General features: G+C 28.8%; 1 protein-coding gene across 1 annotated transcript in view; it reads right to left on the bottom strand.

Moving 5' to 3' along the window:
• LOC100210072 (cadherin-related tumor suppressor) overlaps nucleotides 1-26,413 on the bottom strand; it is a 136,118-nt gene extending 109,705 nt beyond the window's left edge. Inside the window, exons 1-4 of the mRNA XM_065801912.1 lie at nucleotides 26,069-26,413; nucleotides 25,530-25,916; nucleotides 25,201-25,338; nucleotides 4,916-5,076 (exon numbers count right to left, since the gene is read on the bottom strand). Of these exons, the coding sequence (XP_065657984.1) occupies nucleotides 4,916-5,076; nucleotides 25,201-25,338; nucleotides 25,530-25,914 (684 nt within the window). The 5' untranslated portion in view covers nucleotides 25,915-25,916; nucleotides 26,069-26,413. The remainder of the gene's footprint in view (nucleotides 1-4,915; nucleotides 5,077-25,200; nucleotides 25,339-25,529; nucleotides 25,917-26,068) is intronic.
• Nucleotides 26,414-27,513: the final 1,100 nt, after the last annotated feature.

Here is a 27,513-nt window from a genome sequence, read left to right as displayed (position 1 = left end):
TAATTTACTTAATATATTCAAAGACTCACAAAAGTTAGCCATACAATTGTTTCTATTATATCTTATATGTTGTTAACACATAATATAAGCTTCTAACTATAAATTATTTTAGCATAAAAGTCGAATAGTATATGAAAAAGGCAACACTGTTTTTTTATATTTTCATTTTATTTAAAGCGATATCAAGAATACGCTATAAATACTATTTTTCTTTAAATATGTAAGTTTCTTTAAGAATTTTATTTAAAAAAGAAATCTATTTAAACAAAATAATTTTAGTATTTTAAAATTTTCTTATTCAAATTATTTTAAAAATTTTAAAAGATTTATGTATAAAGATTGCATTTAAAACATTTTTATAAAAGGTTATAAATAAACTAGCTTCGTTAGATTATAATAATTTATCTAAAAATTACTTTAGGAAACGCATTTGATACTAATATTTAGTAAGAAAATAATAAATTAATTTGCTTGGTATACTTATACACTGCGACCATTTTCTATAGGCGCATGTGGATTATGTCTTAATAACGTACTTAACTGTATCTTTATATTGTATTTCAATAAATTATAAATAAAGTATTAAAAAATAATGAAAATTATCAAAAAATAATATCAAATTTGAAAAGAGGTCAATCATAAATGAATTAAATTCAAAAGAAAGCTGACTATTTTCTATCGACGCAGTTCACATTATTTAACAAAACTATCCAAAAAAATGTTTTAATCACATTTTTAGTACTCGATTGGACCTCCTTTGCGCTCAATTACTTGATAAATTTGTTTTGGCATACTTCCCATCAAGTTTTCCAGCACTTTTGGCTCCATATCCTCCCTGCATTCTGATACCGCTACTTTTAGCTCTGCCACAGAGTTATATTGCTTCTGGTCAGCATAGATACGTCTTACAATGATTCCCCAGATGTTTTCAAAAGGATTTAATCTGGAAAGCGAGCAGGCCACCAAATTTGTTCACCTTTTTTAGCTTCAAACCAAGCTTTAGTCTCGTTACTAGTGTGAATGCTGGCGTTGTCTTGTTGACAAACAAACTTTTTGCGTCGATATTTGTTTTTAAATAGAATCAAGCATAATTTTAGCACATCAATATATTAAGAACTTTTCATTTTGCAAGATGTAAATGCTAAATTTAACTTTTCTGTTGCACTAAACCCAAGCCAAAACATCAAAGATCCACCACCAAAATTCCTTGTCGAAAATATTTGGGTTATCTCTTCATATCACGCCAGTAGCCACTAAAACCATCAGGCCCATCAAGTTTTAACTTTTTCTCGTCCAAAAAAATTACTTGGTAGTGATAACATAAATATTCAGCTTTTTAGACATCTTACGTATTTATGAGAACTTAATCAAAAATTTCTTACTTGTTCCCAATTGCATGCCTTGTTTTCGCGGGCGGAGTCCATCCGTTTCTTTTTGTGAACGGGCTTTAAATTTGGTGCTTTATTCATTTTTGATTGCACAATGTGTAGGCAGTCTTTAAGAACTTTTCTAATCGTCTCCTTGCAAACATTTAAACCCAAATCTGACTTAATTGTTTCCAAATTTTTGATGAATTTGATGCGAGTTGAACAATTCTGCATTTTTCACGGCCTGAAACCCTAGAATTCTTTGGTTTTCTCTTGATTATTGCATAATCTGTTGGATTTTTCAAGAAATTACGGATAACGTGATCTCATCTCTTCAATCTTCTAGCCATTTCTCTCGATTTGGAACACTTTCTCGATGATAAGCCAATATCTGCCCTTTTTCAATATTGGTAAGGATCATTTCTTTCGGCATTTGGTTAAGTTCAACTTAGTTTTGACCCACAAAATAAAAAACACTACAGAATATAAGAAATTTGCGACAAAACTCGTCAAAACTTTAGTGCATCTATAGAAAATTGCCACGTGAATATTAAAAATTTAATTATTTTAATACAATCAAGACAATTAATAATCAGATGCATAATGGATTATTGTTTTCTTACATATACTAATTCAAATTTATTATTATTATTATTATTAATTCAATTTTATTACCACTGTAACACTGTAAATCCGCTAAATTCTTCATGCGTTTATAGGAAATGGTCGCAGTGTAAATACACTCAAAAATCACCCACTGGCATTTTTCAACCCATATTTGGCAGTATGGGTTAAAAAATAAAGGATACACTTTAACCATTTTAAAGTATAGCATAATATTTTACTTTATTGGTTTATAAAGTGAAACTTAAGTCTCAAAAGCACTTATTTAAATGTAGCGGCACTCTTTTTTTGCAATAGAGGTACATATCATATGTAACTCTATTTCAAAAAAAATGGATAAAAAAAGAGTGAAGACAAAACAGTTTAAAAGAGCAAAGTGACAGTTTTTCTGATAACTGTTTAAAACAAACAGAATGCAGAGTGTTCTTTTGAATGTTTTGCTATTGTTAATAGTTTTGATTATATTTGTTAATTTTTTTTTTTAAAGTAAGAAATCTCAATACTGTTTATAATAACAATTAAATGTTTTGATGTTTTTTGTTTTTTAAAAAATAATTTAATAAATTTTAACTAGTAGTTAATTAGTCTAGGAAGATCTATATCATGAACTAAAATGAAGAACCATACTGGTTAGCTGTTCTGTATTGAGTTTTTTTTTAAAATGGTATATTAGTGCATATACTCTCTAGTTTATCCTAGCTCAGATTGTGACCATTAGTGAACACATTTTTTATATAGAGTTGTTAGAGTTTAGAATTTAAACAGACCAAGAAAACCTTGGATAACATTAAAGTTATCATAAACAAACTATTATCAAACATAGTTTGATAAGTTTTTTTTAAATCTACTTATGACAGCACTTCAAGAAAAGATGACAACATATACTTGAGCTACTGACTTTTATCCTTTAGTTTGTGACTTTTACATTTATCTTATCTAAAATAAATCTTGCTCAAAAAAAATTTTTGCACGAGAATCCATAATAATACTTAATACTGAATTCATTAAGCAATACATTTATGTGCAATATCACAATAATAGCTTTAATACAGATCAGACATTTTTACTAGACTAGACTGGTTACTTTACAAGACTAGACTGGTTTTAAAGATTGAGATTAGATATACAGGAATTGCTTATCTCATTTAATTAAAAATAGAATTTGACAATATCCAATTTCAACTCAAACTGCGAACCCATCTACTACTGCAATTCCAAGCCTATCATCTAACTCTAAGTTTACTATCCACAACAAGCTTATCATCTAATTCTAAGTTTAGCTCTATTTCAACTCCAACCAATCCAATCTCACTTTACCCTGGTTATAGGACACCTATTTTAATTGAACTCTTTTATTCTAATACCCAAAGCTGGCCTCTAGCAATGCTCAAAAATTAAAGAACAACTTTAAATATAAATATTTGTATGCCCAGCCTGATAAGACTGAAAACAAGTGTCTCATTGAGAAAAAGTTGAGAATTGAAAGTTATTTGCTGATGACACTCAATTAATTGCAAAAATCAAAAGTTCGTCTGATCTAGAACTAGTCCAAAAAGATATTGATCTCTTACTACTTTGGTCTAAACTTTGGGGCATGGAATTTAATATAAATAAATGCAAAGTCATAAGCTTTTATGGTGGTTTCAATGTTTTAGACTGCTCTTTTGATATGCTTAACTCATCAAACACTTTTATTCCTTTTGAAAACGTCGATTTAAAACATAAAATATACTATCTATGTTTGTTCACTACTTGAATTTTGCGCTCCAGTATGGAACCTCCTATTTAAAGAAAGATAATGAGAGACTCGAAAAAATTCAACGCAGAGCAACTAAAACATGAACTACGAATCTCGATTGGCAAATTTGGGACTAAAACATTTTCAGAAAGACAAATGAGAGGCAATATGATTCAGTATTTCAAAATCTACAAGAATTTTAATGAAGTTAAGTTCCTAAATCCAAATATAACACCTACTTGTTTTTCAAATTATCCTGCAGGAAACTTATGAAACAAAATCCACAACCATGCCATTGTCAGAAAAATTTCAAATAATTTGCATCGACATAGAATTGCATCCCAATAGAATGCCTTGCCTTCTTCTGTTGTTTCCTCACATTCTGTCAACAAATTTGAAAAACAAGTATGATAATTTTTGTAGCTCCACTAGAATAAAGTCTACTATAGCAGGGTATTGTTAGATGTCCAGTTCAACGAAGCTAACTACTTCTACTGTAGATTATTTAAAATAATAATATTGAATTAAAAAAAAAAGACTTTTATCACTGGTTGAGTTGCATTTTATGTAGATTGGAAGTGGAACTTAATTTTAAATGACATTCTTCTAAGTTTTCAAATAGTTCGATGAAAATTTAAAAAGTATTTGCAAAAATTTTTTTGCCCAAGATTGTGATTTGACCAATGTAAAAAAAATATTAAATACTTTGAAGTCTGAAAAAAAATAATTTTATAATTCTAACAAAATTTTTTTAATATTAGCTTAACCATTTACTTGTAAAAACTTTGAGCTAGAAAACACATTAAATATATTGCTTAATTTAATATACATAAAAAGTAATTATCTACAACAATAATATTTTCAAATTTAAAGAAAAAAGTTAAAAGTTAGATTTGGCTTTCTAACATTTTTGTAATTTTTAAAAAATAAATAGTATCTAATTCTAATTAAAGTAAATATTTTTTTAATGTTTTTGAATTCTGAACCCATAATTAAAAAATTAAAAATTATGTATATACATGTATGTACATGCGAACATCTGTGTGTACTTAGTATATGCATATGTATTTACATGTAATTATGTATAAATTTCAGTATAACATGCACGCACACATACACACACACACACACACACACACACACACACACACACACACACACAAAAGAATAACAATAAATCACATACCCTATAAGAATAGCTAATCAAAGCAATTCTTGTTTCATCTAGTCCAACATTAAAAAAATCAACTAGGTTTGTTAAAAAGTTTTTGACTTTAACAAAGTTTGCAATGCCAATACTTCCTGAGCTATCAACAATAATCGAAAGATCCAACTTAGTTTGGCAAACTAAAGAAAATTAAAAAAAGTTAAATGGCATTTTGTGATTTTATTTTCTGCTCTCTTTTTCTTTTTAAGAAAAACATTTTTCAGCTTTTATCACTTTTTAGAAGAACTTTGTGGTTTCATTATATTTTAATAATGCAGCTTTCCCCCTCTTAAGCAGCTCTCCCCCTCTTAAGACTTTGTAGACTTAACTTAATAGGGTTGGTTGTCACGCGGTTTGGTTGTTACAAAGTTTATTACAGGAAATGTAGATAAGGTTTAGAACTTTAAAATTATACAATAGAAATGTTATATAAAAAAAATATTTTCATTGTAATTTTCAGCTTTTTTTAGCGTAAAGTAAAAAAGTAATTCATTTATATAGGTTTCCCCCTCCTAGACTTTCCCCTTCTTAATACTCAATAAAATAGGTACTAAATAAAGAAAACAAAATTACTAAAAAGTAAGCAAAGAAAATGAATTTTCAATACTTAGCTACATGAAAAATTTGAGATAAACTTTTTTTTCCTAAATTCTCAAAAAGTAAATACTTTAGTTTTATTTTAACAATAATTAGTCAAATGAATCCCATTAAACTCATTTAACAATCATATCAGAATGATAAAACCCTTATGCAATGATTGCCCTGATTATATATTAATTGATAAAATATCATTAAGGCTGAAAACATCTTGCATTCAGCCTAGTTTGTCAAGGCTCGTATAACAAAGTTGTGTAAACAAGTTAAAATTCTGTATAAAAAAGTTAAAAGTTTGAGAGAGGATTGTAACAACAGTATAAAAATAAAAGATAAGTAGCCTCCTGAACTAAAGCAAGTTTTTAGTAAAATTAATATAACATTATTTTAACTATAGCAAACTATTTTATTCAATCTGAATTCAAACTGAATAAAAAACCTTTAAATAGAGTTAAAATAGTATCTTATTTAATGCATTTATTTATTGTCAGCCATAAGTTTGCAGATTCTTTTAAAACAATTATATTTTATTATAATTTTATTGTCTGTTAAAAATCTATGCAATTTACTTTTTATTGAAGATACCAAGTGGGAAACAATTTGCAAGCCATCAAACTGACATATAGTTATATAATATTAAACAAATGAATAATATATTAGTAAGTTTGTAAATATTCAAAAATGTGACAAGTTATAATTTTGTTTACTTTTTGCAGACAACCGTAAACTAAACACTATTTAAAAAATAAATAAATTGCAATACTAAAAAAGCACTTTTAAAATATAACCTGTTTAAAACTAAATATGAAAGTGATATAAATAATAAATTATTAAAAACAGCATCTAAAGTTTGCTATTTTTTAATACTTTTATTTATAGAAAAGATACAAAATAGATATAAAAGTGTATACATTTTTTTTATTATTACTTATTATCATTTTTATATTAAAATATATTTTAAAAACTATTTTTTTATATTTTATGATCATCTTAGAAATATATATGTAAAAATTAGGAAAATCAAAAATGTTGTCCCATAAAGATATTTTTTAATTTTCACAAATACTTTGATTTTAAATTAGCTACACATTATTTAAACTTTATCATAACTTTTTAACTCAGAATAATACAAAACCCTGTAACCATATCATATTTTGGCAAATATTTCAAAACTTTATTTAAAAAATTACTCAATTTGAAAGAGGGTTTTTCTTTAAGAAGTGAATCACATTCTAGAAAGTAGTGAGCTGCAGCATTACTTAATTTTATTTTTTTGACCATGAAACCAATTAGTAAGCTTAAATAAACCATTTTAACTTTACCTTTTTATTCCAGTAGCAAAGTGTTGCATCAGTAATGTGATAACAATAAATTTCAACATAGCCATGGTTACACATAAAAAGGATTCTCTTTGACAAGTAAAAGGATTGTCAATTTAAATTTAAATTTAAAAACAAACGTTCATATTCAATTAGTTAGTTTAAACTTTTATTTTACATTTACTTTGAAGTGATTTTTTTGCAGTTTGATTGCATTTGGTAATAATAATGAAGAATTCAGAATAAAATCCATTGCACTGACTTAAGTTTTTTTTTTTTCTTTTTTTTTGTTTTGTTATTAAATTGAATTGTTAAATTATTATCAAGAACATTTTTTTCAATTATAGATCTTTTCTTTAATTTCATACTCATAATAATATTATATTATTAATATTAATACATTACAACTGTACAATTTTAAAATATTTTTTATTTAATTATTTAAAAAAATAAAAGTTCTAAAACTAGATTAAACGTGTAGAACAAACTTTTTAATAAAAAAAAGACTGTCAGCCTAACTTAGCGTTTGTTCTTTGCTGTTATTCCAAGAAACTCAATTTTTTTTAAGAAAACTCAAGTCTAATCCAATTAGCGCTTTTTGAATTTTTAACAAAATTTCCCGAGGCAGGGCTGGAAATAGGGAGGTGACACTCCTCCTATTTTCAGCCCATTTTGATAAAATGAATAAATAAATTCAAATAAAAACGTAATCATTATGTTGCTAAATGTTTAAAAAATTTTAGTTTTGATTAATATTGTTATTTGTGTTTTTTTTTTTTTTTAATTTTAAATTAAAGTTATGCGTCATTTTTTTTGTATAAATGGAAGCAAAACTACATTTTGATAAAAGCGTAGAATTCTCCCCGTAAGTAACGATAACTAATTTGATTTATGATATATATATATATAAATAGCTAAAAAAAGTCTTTTGAATAACTTTATGCAGAATTATAACTACCTAATTTAATTTAAGAAGCCAGTTATATGTAGGTTAAATATTTGGCTTGAAATATTCAACTGAAAACAACAGGCTGAATGCAATATTTTTTTGCGCCCCATAAGTAACACAACTATAATTCCTAAACTTGTAATAATTGAACGAAATTTTAATATACAGGAAAAAAAATTAATGACTTTGGGATTATTCATAAATACATAAACATTTAATCTGTTAAAATAAAAAATATATATCTAAAAATGTTACATTGCAAGGATCAAAATGTCCCGTAAGTAACGGTGGAATTGATATAAAACATATAGTAGTATATATGACAAAGTAAATGGTACACAACAAAAATATCTTCTTAATCATTAACTCTATTTATACCATGCCAGGCCCATAGGATTAGTACATTCCATGAACACCGCTGCGATGTCAGTATTATAGTTAGAGATATATTTTCTGCTTCATTATTTAAAAAAAATTTCTTTCCAGCACAAGACATATAAACATTTTCTTACAAGAAATATAAACACTTACACAAAAGTTAACGATTGATTATAAATTCTTTACAAATCCGTAGTTTATCAAAAATATCTTATTTTTGTTTCAATAGTTCAGCTGAGATTTTTTATAGTAAAAATATTGAGAACCTGGCCATTAGTGCAATAAAGCACCGTTAAGTACCAAACACTATAGACCGAATACTTCGAAAAAATTATTTCCTTCATGCTGTGATGCATCCATAAAAAGTGATTTTGATGGAATTTATCCTGAGTTTTTAGCGTTAATTCATTGTTGTAAAAGCGTTTCTAATTTATCAGAAACTTTTAATTTATAAGAAATGCACGAGAAGCTTTTGATAACTTTAAACAAAATATTAAGATAATTGCTAACAGCACTTATAGGAACAACATCTATGGTTTCCAGAAAAAAAAATAATCTGTGAGGTCCAAAAATATTTTGCTTTTTTAAAGTGTTTTTAATTATTACCTATTAAACGTATTTTTTATTCATAATTATTTTTAATGTTTGTTGCTATAAAACTCCAAAAGTTAAATGCATAACTCTTATGGTTTCCGCAGCAACGGGGCCTTGCTATTAAATAAACAAACATTTAGCAAATTAAAATTGATCATAAATTATTTCAGAATGCACAATCCACAATGCACGTTAATCGACTACAAAATTTGATGGTTTTTGATATTAGCAAAGATATGCTGGACATAATTAGTTTAAAAAGGGTTTTTGAAAATGGGTGTCAGTGAAGCAACGGAAAAACAATCTTTAATTAAATTAGGAATCAATTCTCTGGTTTGAGAAATATCCTAGTCATTTCTTAAACAAGAGAAAAAAAACAACGTTTTTTGACGTCATAAATAAAAAATTTTACCTTGCATACAGAGGCAACGGTTTTTTTTTTACGGTTGGCGAAGAGGGGGAAGGGGTTGGTGTATTACCTCACCCCTTCTCCCTTCCCCAAAGAAGATGAATTTCTAGTTATAGTCGGTTTTTAGGAGTCAGTTGGTACTTTTTAAGGATTCGAACCTACTTTCCTCATTTTATTTGTAGAATCAACTCGAACTTAATAATGCAAATGTTCTTATCATTTGTTTAGCGATCTGCATTACTATACTAGAATAATTAAATTTAAATATAATAAAAAAATTAGTAGGCATTTTTTTCAACTCATACCTTATTGCGCCAAAACATACGTGTTTGCGTCGGCCCTGCATTAAGGTTTATCATGGAAAACAATAACAATGCTATAAAAAACTTCTACTGCACGGGCGTATCCAGGGCCTAGAGGGGATGCTGAGCCATCATCTTGAACCCCAAAAAATTGAAAATTCCTTTAATAGAATAGTGTCATTTTTTGTGTGAAATAGGAAAGTTTTATATACAAAAAGTTACAGTAATTTGTTTTCAGATCACTTCCAAATATGAGAAAAGTATTTTTATGTTAGGGTGGATATGGAGGTGGTGGTTTAACACACCCTATTGACAAAAATGTTTCATTCATATAAATATTTGTAGATTTTTTTTAAAAAAAAGACACCTAATTTTATATAAGATGCACTCTCCTGTCTGCTATGAAACGATAGAGAGTAAAAATTTGATCGTTGCCTAAACTAGATTATATTGCTCAAATAATACATGTTGTTTTTATTCTTTCTTCACCCCTCTACCTCCCACCGTGACATATATATATATATATATATATATATATATATATATATATATAATATATATATATATATATATATATATGTATATATATATATATATATGTATATATATATATGTATATATATATGTATATATATATATATATGTATATATATATGTATATATATATATATATATGTATATATATATATATATATATATATATATATATATATATATACAGGTAAAGAGGGTTATATATATATATATATATATATATATATATATATATATATATATATATATATATATATATATATATATATATACAGGTTTAAAGGGTAAAAAGATTCTATCTGTTGACCAGCCTCGTCTTCTTCATCTATTAGGCTGGCACAGATGTATTTTTATTACATTGTTTCCAGTTTAGTTGAATGCTGGATCTTCTTGACTCAATGCATGGGTTTTGCTTGTGTCTCTGTTTTTATGACTAGGCAACTCATTCTATCATGTTCTAATGAGGGTACAGCTCTAAAACTCAGTTCTATGGCTCTGAGGCCGGCTAGTAGTCAGGTTTCCCGAACTCTGTGATAGCCCTCAGAGGGCAGATTCCTTCAACAGTTGAAAAATATCAAAGTATTAACAGTGCCATGTTGCGCATGGATGGTGTCCATTTGGAGCCCTTTATTACGGCCTAGGGTTTATTAGTAGTAATGAGGCAATTGCTTGGGCTATTAAACAGTGTTCTAAGTACTATCTATGCTTTGAGTCAAGTTCTTCAATCTAATTTAAAAATGAAAAAAATACCAAAAACTATAAAACACAAAAAACCATCATCATCAACAAGTTCTCTAAACCTATCATTCACTAATATTTGTGGTCTTCAAAGTAACTTTTTTTCTGTTGAGTCTTATCTCTTGTAAAGTACACCAGACCTACTTGCTCTTTGTGAGACTAATTTGAGTTAAGCTGTCTCATCTTGTGATCTTAGTATTGATGGCTATCTTTCTTTGATTCGTCAAGACTCCACATGCTTGGCCTGGGCATTTACATTCGTAAGAATTCACCCATTTGTTGTGAAACTAGGTTTGAATCCACAGACTATTCTTTCATGTGCATTCGTTTAGCACTACTTCACTCTATAGCCTTTCTTTTTGTTCTATATTGCTCTCCTTCATCTTAAGACTGCACTCTTTTTGATGTTATTTCTGATCATATTGACCAAGCCCTCTTTCTTTATCCATCAGCCAATATTGTTGTTGTCGGTGACTTTAATGCTCACCACTCTGAATGGCTTGGCTCTAGTGTCACTGATTCTGCAGGCATTAAAGCCCACAACTTTTGCCTTTCACAATCTCTAACTTAAATAGTCAACTTTCCAACTCGCTTTCCTGACAACCCGAATCATTTACCTTCTCTACTCGACTTATGTCTTGTTTCTGATTCTAGTCAGGGCTCAGTTTCTCCACATTCACCCTTAAGTGCTTCTGTTCACAGCTTGATCTCTCTAAAACTTATATCTCATTCTTCTTCATCAACTGAATCCCCCTATTATCGAACCTCTTACAACTACAGTAAAGCTGACTGGGATTCTTTCCGTGATTTTCTACGTGATGGCCCTTGGGTAGAAATCTTTTGTCTTCCTGTCGACAAATGTGATTCTTACATAACTTCGTGAATTCAGGTTGGCATGGAATCTTTTGTTTCCTCTCAACAATTCCAGGTCAAACCTCACTCTCCTCCATGGTTTTCCTCACACTGTGCTGCTACGATTGCCAATCGAAACCGTTACTTCCATATTTATCAGCAAAACAATTCCTCAGAAAACAGACATATTTTTATTACTGCTAGAAACCATTGTAAAAAAGGTTTTGTCTAACGCCAAAGCTCGTATTTCATCTCAAAAATTTTCTTGTGACTTCTGGCAAATCTTTAATAGTATTAATAAAAAGGGTAAATCTTTATTTCCACCTCTCTTGTATGGTTCAGACTTTGTCACCTCACCTAAAGACAAAGCTGAATTGTTTGCTAAAAACTTTTCATCAATATCATCTCTTGATTCCACTAGTTGCGTTCTACCTGATATTGCCAACAAACAGATTGATCCATTGCTTGACATTCGTATCACTCCATCTTCTGTATCTAAAGTGATTTCCTTTCTAGACTCTTCTACAGCTTGTGGCCCGGACAACATACCTGTTATTGGCTTACAGAAGTGTTCTACGGAGCTGTCGTCTATACTCTCAAAACTATTCAACAAGTGCTTATCAGAGTCTTGTTTTCCAGCCTGCTGGAAAGCGGCATCTGTCATCCCTATTTTCAAAAATTCTGGTGAGCGATCTGGTTCGTCTAACTACCGTCCTATTAGCCTTCTTCCTATCATTAGCAAGGTTTTTAAATCTTTAATTCACAAACACTTAATTTCTCATCTTGAATCTAATAACTTACTTTCTGACCATCAATATGGATTTCGATCTTCTCGTTCCACAGCTGATTTGCTAACAGTAATAACTGATAGGTTTTATCGTGCATTAGATAAAGGTGGAGAGGTTAAGGCCATCGCTCTTGACATTTCAAAAGTTTTTGATAAAGTTTGCCATGCTGGTCTTCTCCATAAGCTTTCTTCTTATGGTATAAAAGTTGTCCTCGATGGACAGCACTCTTCTTCTTATTCTGTAACTTCAGGGGTTCCTCAAAGTTCTTTCTATGGCCCTATACTCATTTTAATTTACATAAACAATCTTCCAGATGTTCTCACATCTAAGATGGCATTGTTTGCTGATGATACTACCATTTATTCTTGTCGTGATAAGAAACCAACACTCTCTGATTGCTTGGAGGGGGCGTTTGAGCTTGAAAAGGATCTCATTTCTGCTACAGCATGGGCCTAACAGTGCCTGGTGAACTTTAATACAGATAAAACTCAATTTTTTTCAGCCAATCGTTATCGCAATAAGTTAGATCTTCCTATATTTATGAACGGTGATGTACTCGATGAGTCATCTACTCTTCATCTTCTAGGATTAACTCTTACTTCAAATTTTTCTTGAAAACCATATATCAAATCAGCTGCAAAATTAGCATCTGCTAAGGTTGCATCTCTTTATCGAGCTCGCCACTTTCTTACTCTGCATTCTATTCTCTATCTCTATAAATCTCAAATCCGGCCTTGTATGGAATACTGTTGCCATATCTGGGGCGGATCTTCTAATGATGTCCTTTCTCTTTTAGACAAGGTGCAAAAACGCATTGTAAACATAGTTGGACCTGCTCTTGCAGCCAACCTCCAACCATTATCACATCGTCGTAATGTTGCTTCTCTTTCTCTTTTCTACAAATACTATAAGGGGCACTGCTCTAAAGAGCTTGTGGCTCTTGTGCCATCTACTAAAATTCATTCTCGTGTTACTCGTCATTCAATTAAGTCTCATCCTTTTTCTGTAACTGTTCATAGGTGCTCCAAAAACGCTTATTTGTCTAGTTTTTTTTCCTTGAACATCTGCTCTTTGGAATTTGCTTCCTTCATCTTGCTTTCCTGATTCATTTAATTTGCAATCCTTTAAGTCGTCCGTTAATCGTTATCTTGGTCTACAATCTTCATCTTTTCTCTTTCAGTAACTTTCTACTTTAATTAGTGGCTGCTTGCAGCCTTGTTGGAAGCGAAGATGTTTGAAATATATATATATAGTTATATATATATAGATATATATATTTATATATATATATATATATATATATATATATATATATATATAGATATATATATATATATATATATATATATATATATATATATATATATATATATATATATATATATATATATATAGATATATATATATATATATATATATATATATATATATATATATATATATATATATATATATATATATATATATAGATATATATATATATATATATATATATATATATAAATATATATATATATATATATATATATATATATATATATATATATATATATATATATATATATATATACAACCAAACCCATCTTTGGGTCATCCTGGCCCCCCAGTTTATGCTTATATCAAATAAGAATGCATTGCGAAAAAGTTATATTTAAAAATAATATTTTTAAGCACGTGACAAACACATCACCTTTTCCTCCCCCTCCCTTTTTTTGTATTCCAAGAAAAGCTGAGATGATTAAATTTCTCATGAGGTATAATTTGATCTTCGTCTAGGGATATTGTGCAATTCGTTGTCTTTTTCCGGAGAGTAAAAGGTCCGTTTTGACAACATTAAGCTTTATGCTGTTTAAATTGTCGTACATGCTACACGTTGTGAAAAGTTTTTCAGGTCCGAGAGAATAGAACTGAGAAGAATGTCATCATTTTTTATAGTTTAGAGTAGCTTTTCAGCATATATGTTATATAGGTAGGGTGACAGAATCGATCCTTGTCTCACTCCTTGCTTAAAGAAGATTTAGTGTAAACAATTTGGAGAGGTATATTTTTATCAAAATAAAGTTTATTAAAAAAATAACCCAGTTGCAGCTGTCGAAAGCCTTTTCAGCATCTAGTGAACATAAATAAATAAGCGTATTGTTGCTTAATTGTTTCGCTTACAACAAATTCAGCATGGATGGTTGAACTCTTATTATTAAAACCAAAATGAAGTTAATGAGTTTATATTATCTCCAGGCATATGAGTAAGATAAGGTATTTTGAAAGTTTAGCAAGTATTGGAATAATGCTGATACCGCGGTAATTGTTTGGAACGGTAAGTAATTTTTTATATGATTTAACTAGAGTTATAATAGTTGACGTTGACATTGATGTAGGGGTTGATCCGTGATTAATTGAAAAGTTAAATAATTTTCTTAACCATTGTGTTAGTGCGTCACATTGGGCATGTTCTAAATGTTCTGTAGAGATATTGTAATGATCCTTGCATTTGTTTGATTTTAGACAAGAAATAGGTGTTTTAATATTTTCATCCGTAATAATATATCTTATTAGGATTTTTGCAAGGTGGAGTTCGAAGAATAGTAAATCCGTCAGTTATTCTCTCAGTTTGTTCTACTCTTATATTTACACCTCCTTTATTTTGTCAGTTTCATTTGGTTATATTGGTAATTTTTTTTTTAAATTTCATTTAGGTGCCCCAAGAAGTCCTTACGGTCTTATCACAGAGCACCGCGGATGAGCATTTAATAGGAAGTTCACGTCTCCTTACTAACCGAAGTAGCAAAGTACCCAGAAGGTGGAGTTAAGTGCTGTATTTCCACCATTCCTTACAACTAACTTGACACCATTCAAGATCGTTCTTTGTAAATCCAAGGTTCTCAAAAACCAAATAACTCATGCCTCCTACAAATGATGTCAGATTAGAGTGTTTGGATTTTTGTATTGTTCCTAAAAATTTGGCTTACCAACATCCTGTTTCGAGTCAGAGTTAAACAGCCTTTTAGCAACACTTTCTCTAACTTCGGGCATTAGTTCCTCGTTAGCTATGGAGAAAATAATTGTTCTCTGGTCGTGGTACCAATGATGTTGTTTCATCACGTCAATGCATGCTTGGGCAATATTAAGACTTTTAATTTTTTAATTTTCCATATCTCTGATTGCTTGTAAATCCATATTTGGAGCCGTACATGCAAAAGATGCTTTTAAAAACCAAAAAGTATAAAAACATCAACAAACTCAGCAAAAACTGTAAAACGTGACATATCGTTCGCAGAAAAAGATTTGAATCAAGCTGTGGACTAAGAAGGTAAAGTACAAGATTATAGATTAATTTAGCAAGATATCTTGCATGATGGAAGGCACCAGGTCTTTTAAAATGAAATCCCGTGACAAATCCGCCTAAGTATACAACTATTAACTGGCAAAGGTACTTATAGTCACCTCTGAGAAATACGTTTTCTTTTAAAGCTTCACTGCAAGACTGTAAGACTTTATCAGCCTAGAAAAAATATTTATTTAAATAAATACGAGAAATTATTTGTTTGTTGATACAAAATATGCTTTATTAATATTATATTTTCTTTGCGAATAATAAGTCTTTACAGTTTAAAATCTCTAAAATACTTTTATCTCATCTTATTTTCAATAAAAGTTCCACAGTTACTTTTTCTGTCAAACTTGTTCATATTCTCATAATTTATTCCTTTAGCAAACAATATATCCCAGTTATTGTGTAACTTTTTAAATGTCATGTCTGTAGGTCCGGTTGTAACTTTGCTTGTCGCTTTTTCTAGTTTTTTTTAGCTCGGAGTTCTACAACATGGTGTTTACATGCTAACCAAATAAGTGGTTTGCCTCTTCATCTCTCAATAATTGACACTGCTCCATTAATCCATCCAGTATTAATCGCAGTTGTATCAAAAGATACACTATCAACTGCTTCGAAAAGATTCCATTCATTTAAAATCTTTTTATTGCAGTAGCCTGGGTTATTCAACACCAATTAGAAATTCCATTTACTCCAATAAGCTGGGCTCATTGAGATTTGGTGAGCTTACAATTATTGCCAACCTTTCCATATTTTTGCCATGATTAAGAACATCTGTAATTTTTTTTGTGTCCAGCTGAAGAGTCAGAGATAAGTGTTTAGCATTTGAGATAAAAGATTCCTTTATTTTAATTCCTTCATTCGTTAAGACCATTTGGTTATGCCTTCTTGAATTTGTTTCTGATGGTGAAAACTTATTCAAATCTCGATTGCCAGTAATTATGATACTTGCAATTATAGCTACCTGACCTGTTGAAGAAATGTTGTATCTTTTTGCAACAATTAAAGTTGATTTAATTATATCTTTTGGCAGAGAAACCGTTACAAAATCCTCAGTTTTTTTCATTTTTGAATTGTATTTTTTAAAGTCTATATCTAACTCATCTGAGTCTACAAGTTCAGTATCAGAATGTTTTTGAAGACTTGATTGAAAATTGTTGTCACAAGATTGTTGCTTATCATTTTCGCTTGAAATTGATTTGTTTTTGCAATCTTTCTTTTTATAAACTTTTCATAATTTTTGTCCTTACGATCCATTGAACACTTTCGCAGGCTTTTTCGGTCGTCCAAAAACATACAATCTTCTTTTCTGATTTGAAGTATTTAGTTTTATTTTTCATTATTATGTCATTAACACCTGAAGAAGAAATGTCGAAAAGATTACGAATTTCTTCCTGAAATTCTATGCGCAATTTTTTATACCCAATAGATACTTTATTTCTGTTTGCTTGTAATCTACTTTTGCGATTTTTTTCATTCCATAATGTTATTCCTATAAGATATATGTATAAGTTAAAATAATAAAAATTAAAGTTATAAGATATATGTATAAGTTAAAAATTAAAGTTAATTACTAGCATTTTATCATATTTATACCAATATTATTTCCGTCAAAATTAGAAATTAAAAGAATTATTTATACCTTACTTGTTTATGACACAATATTGGAATTGAAGCCTTTTCCCATATATTAACTAAGGCTTTAGTAACACACAGTTAGCTGTTATCTTTCGTCTGACAACCACCAGATTCGTTACATTTAGGCGTAAAAAATATTTAGAAAAGGGCAGGCAACAACGTCCTGAAGTCTAGCAGATTTAGATATTGATGTCATAAAGTATTTTCTATAATAAAGTTATCCAAGCACTTCTTCTTCTTTTATGTTACATTACAAGTTTAATTTATTAAGTCGTCTTGAATAAGATAAGTAAAATACTAGCGTAAGCAATACTTTTCGCTAACACAAGGAGGTTCGAAGAAAATGTTAAAAATTTCAATAGACTGGAGGAGGTAGCATATTCAACTTTAAAGAAAAATGTTTATAATTTTCGCTATGTGCTCATCAAAATGCACCAGAAATTAAATGACGACCTTCAAAAATCAAAAATTTTACGGAAATGGTGGGGGCTAATGTATAATTTGCAAGACCTCCTTTTTTAGTGATACAGACGTATCAGTGCTAACGTATGGAAAGTCAAATTTTGAAGTAAAAATAAAGTATAGAAAATAACAAGTATGAGCGCCAAACTGTTAGTTTCTTTCGACTATGGGATCAAGTATCTTTTAAAAGATAAAGAAAATTATAATACTGTTGAAAGCTTTATATTGGCTGTACTTAAATCATGTGGCTATGAAAGTGTCAAAATAGCACTACAATTACTTGACTCTGGCGAACGAAGAGAAAACAAAATCAAAAAGTATTTTAGCCGATGTAATGGTGTAATGGTGGAAGACGAAAATCACTGTAAATACATTGTAAAGATTCAGCGTAGTTTTGATTATAATTTAAAAAAGTTTACTTAAATACTTCAAAGCTTGTTGTTGATCATTTTACTGAAAAATTATATAATACTGGTATAATTAAGGTATTCTATATACCTTTGCTATTTTTTTCGATAGGTAATGAAAGTATTTATCATGCTAAACCTTATTTTAATGAAATAAATACAGGAGAAAAATTAATTTGCCCTCAAACTGAATTTTTTCCTGAGTACATTTTTATATCAGTGGATCAATTTAATAATAGAATAGAGACAGAGATTGGTGACTGGCTGTATATCTTAAAAAATGATGACGCCCTAACTCAAAATTAACTTGTATGAATCAAATAAAAAAGAAGCTGACCGTCCTTAATATGACAGAAGAAGAACAAAATAATTACTTTTTTTATAAAAAAGAGCTTTGCAATCATAGAGACGAGTTATTAGCTGTTCAATTAAAAAGCAGATTAAGAAGTATTTAGAAGGTATGGCAAAAGGTAGAGAACCTGCAGATAACGATCACGACTCATTACTTCCGCAAAAATTGGGGTTGCAATTGCTCTTTCTGTTGATCAATATTCATCCCTGGTATCTTTGCAAACTTTGCCCATAAGAAGAAGTAATCCCAACATTTTTTTTAATTCTACCGAAGAAACGTCTTTCCATTTTATACTTATTGCTTTGTCCTTAAACCTGTCAATATCTGCAGAATAGCCTTGACTGTTTATAATACAAACAAAGATTATAACAAAATCTCAAATTTAAAATTTAAAATAAATAAATGTGTGCTTAATTAAAATTAGTACATAATTTGTTTCAAATATGAGGTTTTATTTTTAAATGTTAAAAAAATTTTTTAAAGTGAAATTAAAAATACAAAGTTTTTGTAATTACTTTTTTTATCAGTTGGTTTAAGTTTATAGTTTAATTTTTTTGCAGTTTTTTAAGCAAATAAAACATAACCATATAGGTATATGGTATATATATCCTGTTGGTATATATAGTATATATATCCAACAGGATATATATAGTATATATATCCGACAGGATATATATACCATATATATCCTGTTGTAGGCAATAACATATTTGTGTTTCTTATAATATTTTTATTGTTGTATTCAGTAATTTTCTTTTTGTTATTAAAAATTAATATAAAATTAGTTAAATATTGCTACGAAGTATTTTTAAAAAGCATTGTTTGTTGGACAAGTTTTTTGTTTCAATTTTTCCATATAAATGATAAGCGAACAAATATAATACAGAGTGATTATTATCACTCTGTATTATATTTGTTCGCTTATCATTTTTATAAATCTATGCAATTATTAGTGTTGTTATCGACTTCAAAATCGACTTGAAAAAATTATTTCCTTCAGATTGTGATACATCTTTAAAAAGTAATTTTGATGGAATTTATCCTGAGTTTTTAGGGTTGATTCATTGTTGTAAAGGTGTTTTTAATTTATCAGAAACTTTTAACTTATCAGAAATGTACGCTTTTGATAACTATAAACAAAATATTAAGATTAATGTTAACAGCACTCATAGGTACATCATCCATGGTTTCCAGAACACATAAAAATCTGCGTAAAACTCTCCAAAAATTGTTTTCTAAAATGTTTTTATTACTTCATATTAAACGCGTTTTTTATACATAATTATTTGTAATGACTTTTGCAATAAAACTGCGAAAGCCATAGTTCTTATGGTTTCCGCAGCGTCGGAACATGCTATTTAATAAACGAACATTAACCAAAACTTATAAATTATTTCAGGTCCACAACGCACGTTGATTGACTACAAAATTTGATGCTTCCTCATACCAACAAAGATATGTTGGACATATTTGATTTAAACAGGGTTGTTGAAAATGCGCGTCAGTGAAACAACAAAAAATCAATATTTAATTAAATTAAGAATCAATTCTTTGGTTTAAGAAATAACCTAGTCATTTTTTAAACAACGTTTAAGGATTGGAACCCACCTCTTTATATTTGTAGAATCGTTCCGCATCTGAGAACTTATTATTATTGTAAATGTTCTTTATATTTGTTTAGTAATCAACACAAATACTATACTAGAATGTTTAAACTTAATGATAATAAAAAAAAAATTAGTCGGCATTTTTTTCAACTCATACCCCCTCCCCCAAAACATACGTGTTTGTGCCGGCCCTGCATTGAAGTTTATCATGGATAACAATACTGTACTGAAATGTCAGAAAAAATTTTAAAAAAATCGAAAACGTGCACTGCTAATAATTGAAAAAAAAAGAATAAAATCTAGGAATGCGCAAAGAAAATTAATGTGAGACGCATTTTTTAACGAAGCTCAATCTTATGTAAATGCAAACTACCATATTAGTAGGTACGTGACATAATACAAAATACTAGAATATTTTAGAACATTAGAAAGCCTTTAAATACGGTATTTTAAAGGTGTAAAAATTATCAAAATTGAACAATTATAAAAAAGGTCAACTTTACTAGCAAAATTTATATCAGCTTCTACTCACCGGGCGTATCCAGGGGCTAGAGGGGCTGCTGAGCCATAAAAATCCATAGAAATCTAGAAGACAATGTTTTGAGGTATTTCTTTTCCACTTGAAATGTTTAAACTAGATTAGGCAGGTCCTATACTTTTTTCTTTAAGTAGTGAAGTATTTTGTATAGGTTGTTATTTCAAGATATTTTTTAAAAATACTTTTGTTAATGTAGTAATTTAATTCAATTCGTAGAATATTTTGTCTCCAATTGCTTTACAATTTATATGTGAATTACAAAAAATATGCTTGTTTTTACTTTGCGCTATTGTTTGTATAAAATTTATGACTACGTTTTGTTCAGCAACGAACTTATTTTATTTAATTACTTTATTATTTAAAAATAGGAATTTCGCCTATTTTTTTTGATGATTAAAATAGGTAACATTAATTTTAATTTATTAATTATTTTTAACAGTAATTTGTGCGCAACATTAAATTTGACTACGTTTATGCTTATATCAAACAAGAATGCATTGCGAAAAACGAAAATTTTTTTAAGCATGTGACAAACACATCGCCTCCCTCCCCTCCCCTCCTTCTTCAACTCAATGTGAGAGCAATAAATGCTTAATTCTAAACTAAATTCATAACCATTGACATGTTTTAAATTTCATTTTATAATATTTCAGTGTTCAAAAGTTATGACAATGTTACAACTTCTTCATTTTGTCGATTTTATTTGGTTATATTTTACATTCGCTTGTATTTGATCGGATTCCGTATCCAAAAGATGCAAGTCAGACATGTTAAGGGAGAGATTTGGGTTATGCAAGATTTAATTTAATAAATTTAACAATTCTAAATGTGGATCACTCCACCCCCCAAAAATATAAAGAACTATAATAAACCAATAAAAACTAAAGTTTCCGGATTACAACTAAAAAATCAAAAGATAAAGTTCTCAAGAAAAAATATTAATCAGCTAGTGGCGAACAAAAACAAAATAAAATAAAAAACAAAATGGTAGTGACAAACAACTAGTTGCTTTTGAAGAAACATTATTCATCATTATTAAATTCTTGAAGAAAAATTACCGGTTTAAACTTTCTGCTTTGGTGTCATGCGGTTTAATAAGAGACTTGTAAGATACTATTTAGTTGGAAAAAAATTTTATATTCTAAGTTTAATCTATCAATATCAGTGACTGATCCAGGAAAGAGGGAAGGGGAGGGGGTAGTTTGTTTCTCCCCCCACCCCCTCTCACCAGAATCTGAAAGTCCTAAAATGTCTTGGAAATTAAAGAAACTTTTTTTTTTTTTTAGGAGACGCAAATGTGGTACAAAATACAAAAATATTTCAACATCCTAAAAGATTCCTGAATCCGTCCAAGGCCGGCGCGATGTGATGTGGGTGTGTGTTGGTGTGACATACGCCCCCCCCCTCATCAATGATTTTTTTGTTCATTTAGTCGGCAAATTTGAGCCTTTTAGACAAGTCAGTTGGAAAATGTAGAACCTCTAGACAACTCAGTTGGCAAATTTAGACTGTCAATCGGCAAATGTTGACTAGGCAGTCGGCAAATGTTTTTTTTTTAGAGAAGAACCTTAATTGAAATATTATTATATTTATACTTATTTTTGCAGATTATCATAATTTAATCTTTCCTCTTAAAGAATATAAATGAAACGTTGATTAAAAAAATCTTTATACCAAAAGTTGCGTTATTTTCAACACATTCAATTATCTCATCTCTGGAAACCAGTTTCTAAAGATGAGCTTTTTTAATGGAACTCAAACAAACTCAAAAAAAAAAAAAAAAAGAACCACACAAAAAAATTAAGGATCTTTAAGGACTATACTTGAGTAAAAAGTAATTATCTCAACCATAAAAAAACAACAATAATAAATCTTTCCCATCTCTAAAAAGGCTTGCGATACTTTAATAGTATTGGATATAAAACATCGTATTTAAAAAATAGTTACTATTTTTTGAAAAAACTTTCGCTCTTGAAATACCAAAATAAAGCTCCGTGGAGAGCAACTTTAAAAAAACGCGCTTTTCTTAATAAAAAGCTGCATCTCATCTTGAGCGTCTAAAAACGTATCATCTTTGACAACTTTACCAAGTACTGTCATAATTTGAATAGCATGACAACAGCTTATATATTATCTCATATAACCCATGGATTTAGCAGTAGATAAGTATAAAATATTGAGGATGTAATAAATTTTTGATGATCTTGTTTCGTTCTGATGTAATTACAAAATATTGAATAATAAAAAATTATAACGGGAATGGTAAATTTTTTTAACAATAAAACAATTAAAGAATATTAACTATACAGCCACGAAGTTAAAATAAATAGCACCGTCGAACTTGTATGAATGTCCTAAACCAAAAAATTTCGCAAAAAAATTAGTAGTCTACCCATAAAAGAGGTTATACAATTTTAGGAACCTGCTCATCTTACTCAAACTTCCCCTATTTAAAGTTTTCATAGTTAATGAAAACTCTTATGCATTGGTATAATAATTTGTTGATTTTTTTATATTTTTGGATTAACAGAAGATCAGAGGACCAGTGGGCTTGATTGACGGTTGCTTAGAAGCATTAGAATAACTTCCCAAGTTACCTAAAATACTAAAAAAATTTCACATTCATAATAACTGCAAACAATCTAATATGTGTGGATTGTTATTCTAAAACTTATAGATTAGTTCGACATACTAGCACTCTTAGGTTTGGAAGTCTGCTTTCTGCATTTATTATTAATTAATATTGCAGAGGTAAATTTTATTTACGTTAATACTAAATAATAAAAAAATGTGACTTTTTTAAGAACTTGATCTAGTTGATAACCAAGTGACTTTAGTTAATTTAGTTAAAAATTAAAATTTTTTTGGCGATTTCAGGATATTGGAAATTAAAAAAAAAAGCAAAAGAAATATTTCTCATAAAAAATATTTTTATTTATTCTATTGTAAAACTATTTATTATTAAAATTTATGTTAAAAAATTTTTAATTCTCTTTAATCTAAGCGTTTTCATTCCGTTCAGCGAATCGGATAGTATTGCATTTAATGCATTTTTGTACTTAAACGTATTATTTGATACGTCATAAGAGGAATTTTAACCGTTTATCCAATGACAACTTAAGTTGTTATTGGATAAATGGTTAAAATTCCTCTTCAGAATATAAATATCGTGATTATGGATGTCTCTTTTCTTGCAGTCAACTCTCAATCATCAACGGACTAGAGCACTCTACTAGTTCTCGACAACACTTATTTGTGTTTAAAATATTTTTTATCTTAATAATATATTAAAATTAATTGAACTTGTAATACAAGTCCACTCTTATATAAAACTACACGTTTCTCCCTTTGGTATTATGACCATTTGATAAATTTTTTTTTCTATTACATTTTTACAACTTAAGAATAGAGTTGGTGTTACGGTCGTCAAGCGACCACTTTTTTTCATCATTTTTTATAACTCATTTATTTATCATTTGTTTATAACAATATTTTTTTTTATGGATAACCTTAACATATGTTTAATCTCTGTTAATTAACAAAGTTGTAAATAATTAGACGTTCTATGTTTCTTGTAAATTTTTTTATATCGATGAAGTAGAGTTTTAGGGTAGAGTGGGCCTAGTTATGCAGTTTTTATTAAATCTAACAGATCTCATGAATGGTGCGTCAAATTTACATAATTTGTCGCTATTGGAAAGATAATTTAACCTGCTTCAGTTTGGTTAAGAAAAAAGTATACTTTTTGATTTGTTTGAGAAGGTATTGTGCAAAGTTTATTGAGCTGTTTAACCCACCCCATCGAGATAAGTTAAGCAACTGTGTGGGGCAAGTTGAGCAACGAATAAATAATATGCATGATATGGAGCGTGGATAAACCATCAAAAAAATTATCATTAACACTACGCGTGTCTATAATTTATAAGCTAGAAAAAGTATCAGTGTACCTTACTCAATTGCCGTCTAACAATCTTTTGTTGCGCATTGTTTTACTATTCTGATTCCCGAACTTTCATCAGACGTTTCGCCAATCGATGCGTAGTTTTTGAAATATTTTATTTGCCCAACTTGCGTTTATGCTCAACTAGTCCCGCTCTACTCTATAACTTGCCTTTATGCTAAACCCATTTCTAACAATATTCTACTATTACTTTGCCCCGCTCTACTATATAACTTGCCTTTATGCTCAACTATCCCCGCTTTACTCTGTAGCTACTGATAAGAAACACAATGGTTCAAAAATGTAACAAGAACATATTATTGAAATACCAATAGTTTTTAATAAATATTTTTAATTATTTATAGATTACCGGGACGACTCGGGCAAGTTGGCTGAAAATTTAAATAAGTATTATATACGGAGTACTTCTGTTATGAAATACTTTTACTAATACTTACATGTGGGTGCGGTTTATCCTAAAAAATATATATCCTAAAAAACAGGTTTATCCTAAAATATAATATATAAGACTCACCATCAGGGATCACACTCAGGTAGATAGAATCCTCATTTTTATAATAAACCCAATCGAATCCGGCCTCAAGTGATAAAACCATAAGATCGCTAAGCAATTTTTTTTCTTTATTTGAAGCACGAATCAGAAATGCTCGACCTTAAAATATAACAAAATGAAACTAAAATTTCCTTGAAAATAAAAATTCTTAGCAAAACAAAATTTCTTTTTTTAAATTGTATTCAGTGACTTTTTTATGTTTTTTATAAATAAAAAGTCAAAACGTCAAAAAATAACTTTTATTGAATTGTGAATAAATTTGAATATTATTTTTATTAATTTTTTTTTACCTTCATAGTGCAATGATAGCTTGTCTTCTTTTTCGACCACATCTGTCCATGCTTTAAGTACATTCACTTTTATATTTTTTCCAAATTGTGTTGTAACCAAACCTGCAAGCGTATCAATTTTTTGTTTTGCTCGCGATGTCATTAGACGAGAATCCTCAGTTTGAAAATCGATATTTGATTCCGAGTTCCTGACTAGAATCTTTCGAAAACGTGGTGAGTTTCTCATTATGACATCACGTATCGCTCCACTAATTAAAATCTCGCTATTTTGTGCATCATTATTTCCTTTTTTAGGATAAAAATCTCCATAACGAAATGAGGTTGGCAACGATTGGCAATTGATTAGAAGGAAATTTATAACTATTAGTAGCAATGTAAGCTCCATTTCTAAATTCATAAAGAAGTGAATAAAGAAGTAGATTGAATTTGTATAAAAAAGTTACTAACTAAAAACGCACAAACAGTTTATATAAACTTGGAATGTAGTAGTTAACATTAGTTGTGCGTTTAGAGTAAAACTTAATTTTTTTTTAAATTACCTAATACAAAAGTCAAAAAACCAAGGTAAACGATGTACACAAAATTTGCAAATCCACAACATCAATATTGATCTAAGTTTCAGCGTGAAAGCTAACAAAACTAATAATGAATAGCGAGACTTTGTTTTTCAATTATATGAGAAAATTGAATTTAATTTTTTTTTTCAAAGAATAAGAAGAAAACTACTTCATGTATAAACGTATCAGTTTAAATCGTATGTTTTGTTTTGAAAAGCATGGTTGCTTAAAGATCTTATCGCAGTTATTTACAAACTTATCTTGCACGAAAGTGATGTTTTTACTTGACGCATGGTCCACAACATAAATAAAGCAAAATATGTAAATTTAACTGGGATTAAGTGAACAAATATAATACTGTTTAAGCCTTTATAAAATACTCAAAAACTGAATTTTTTAATGTCAGGGTTACACAAATGATATCAAATGATTGATGTGCTTCAAATGTAATTTATAGAGATGCCACGAATATTCGGCCGAATATTCGGCAACACTTAATTATATTGAGGGCTGTGACCTGCTTCGTTGTAGTGCCTAAAAGTTTCATACTCTTCAAACCATTTAGAAAAGTTCAAAGATAACCAGCTCAGGTATATCTTGCACATCTGAGGTAATTTCAGAAAATGCTATAGATTAAATTAGTATAAAAAACTCTAAACTTGTTTAAAATGTTAATTTCACGACAACCTGAAATTAAAGCATGGTTTAACTTTAATAGGAAAGACAAACGATTGCCTTTTTTATTAAGTTGCCGAATATTCGTGACATCACTTATAATTTATATATATATATAAATATATATATATATATATATATATATACATATAAATATATAAATATATATAATATATATATATATATATATATATATATATATATATATATATATATATATATATATATATATATGTATATATATATATATATATATAAATATATAAATATATATTATATATATATATATATATATATATATATATATATATATATATATATATATATATATATATATATATATATATATATATATATATATAAAGATCTTGTCGGAAAAATGTCAAAAAACAAACACTTAAATGTGCAATGCGTCATGCAACTTTTGTGATTTAATTTGAAGTATAATTTAATACATTTTTCATTCTTATTTTCAAAAGCTAGTATAGCCAACCTATAATCATGAAAGTATGTTCTTCCGTGAACTACAGAGAAGGTTAACCTCTGCCCAACTAATTGAAAAATACAGAAAAACACAATAAAGAGTTATTTGCTTTAGAGCACAACAGGACCTTTATTAATTGCTCGATGTAATCATTCCGAAACAAAAATGGATACAACGAGTTTAAACTTTCCATTAGCATTCCGAAGATTTGTACGTTTGTCCTTCTCTCTGTGGTCCCGTTTTGTTCTAACTTTTTATGCAAATTTTT

This window comes from Hydra vulgaris, chromosome 07 (assembly GCF_038396675.1).
Source record: "Hydra vulgaris chromosome 07, alternate assembly HydraT2T_AEP".
Classification (NCBI taxonomy): Eukaryota; Metazoa; Cnidaria; class Hydrozoa; order Anthoathecata; family Hydridae; genus Hydra; species Hydra vulgaris.
This window is presented reverse-complemented; position numbering and strand designations above follow the sequence as displayed.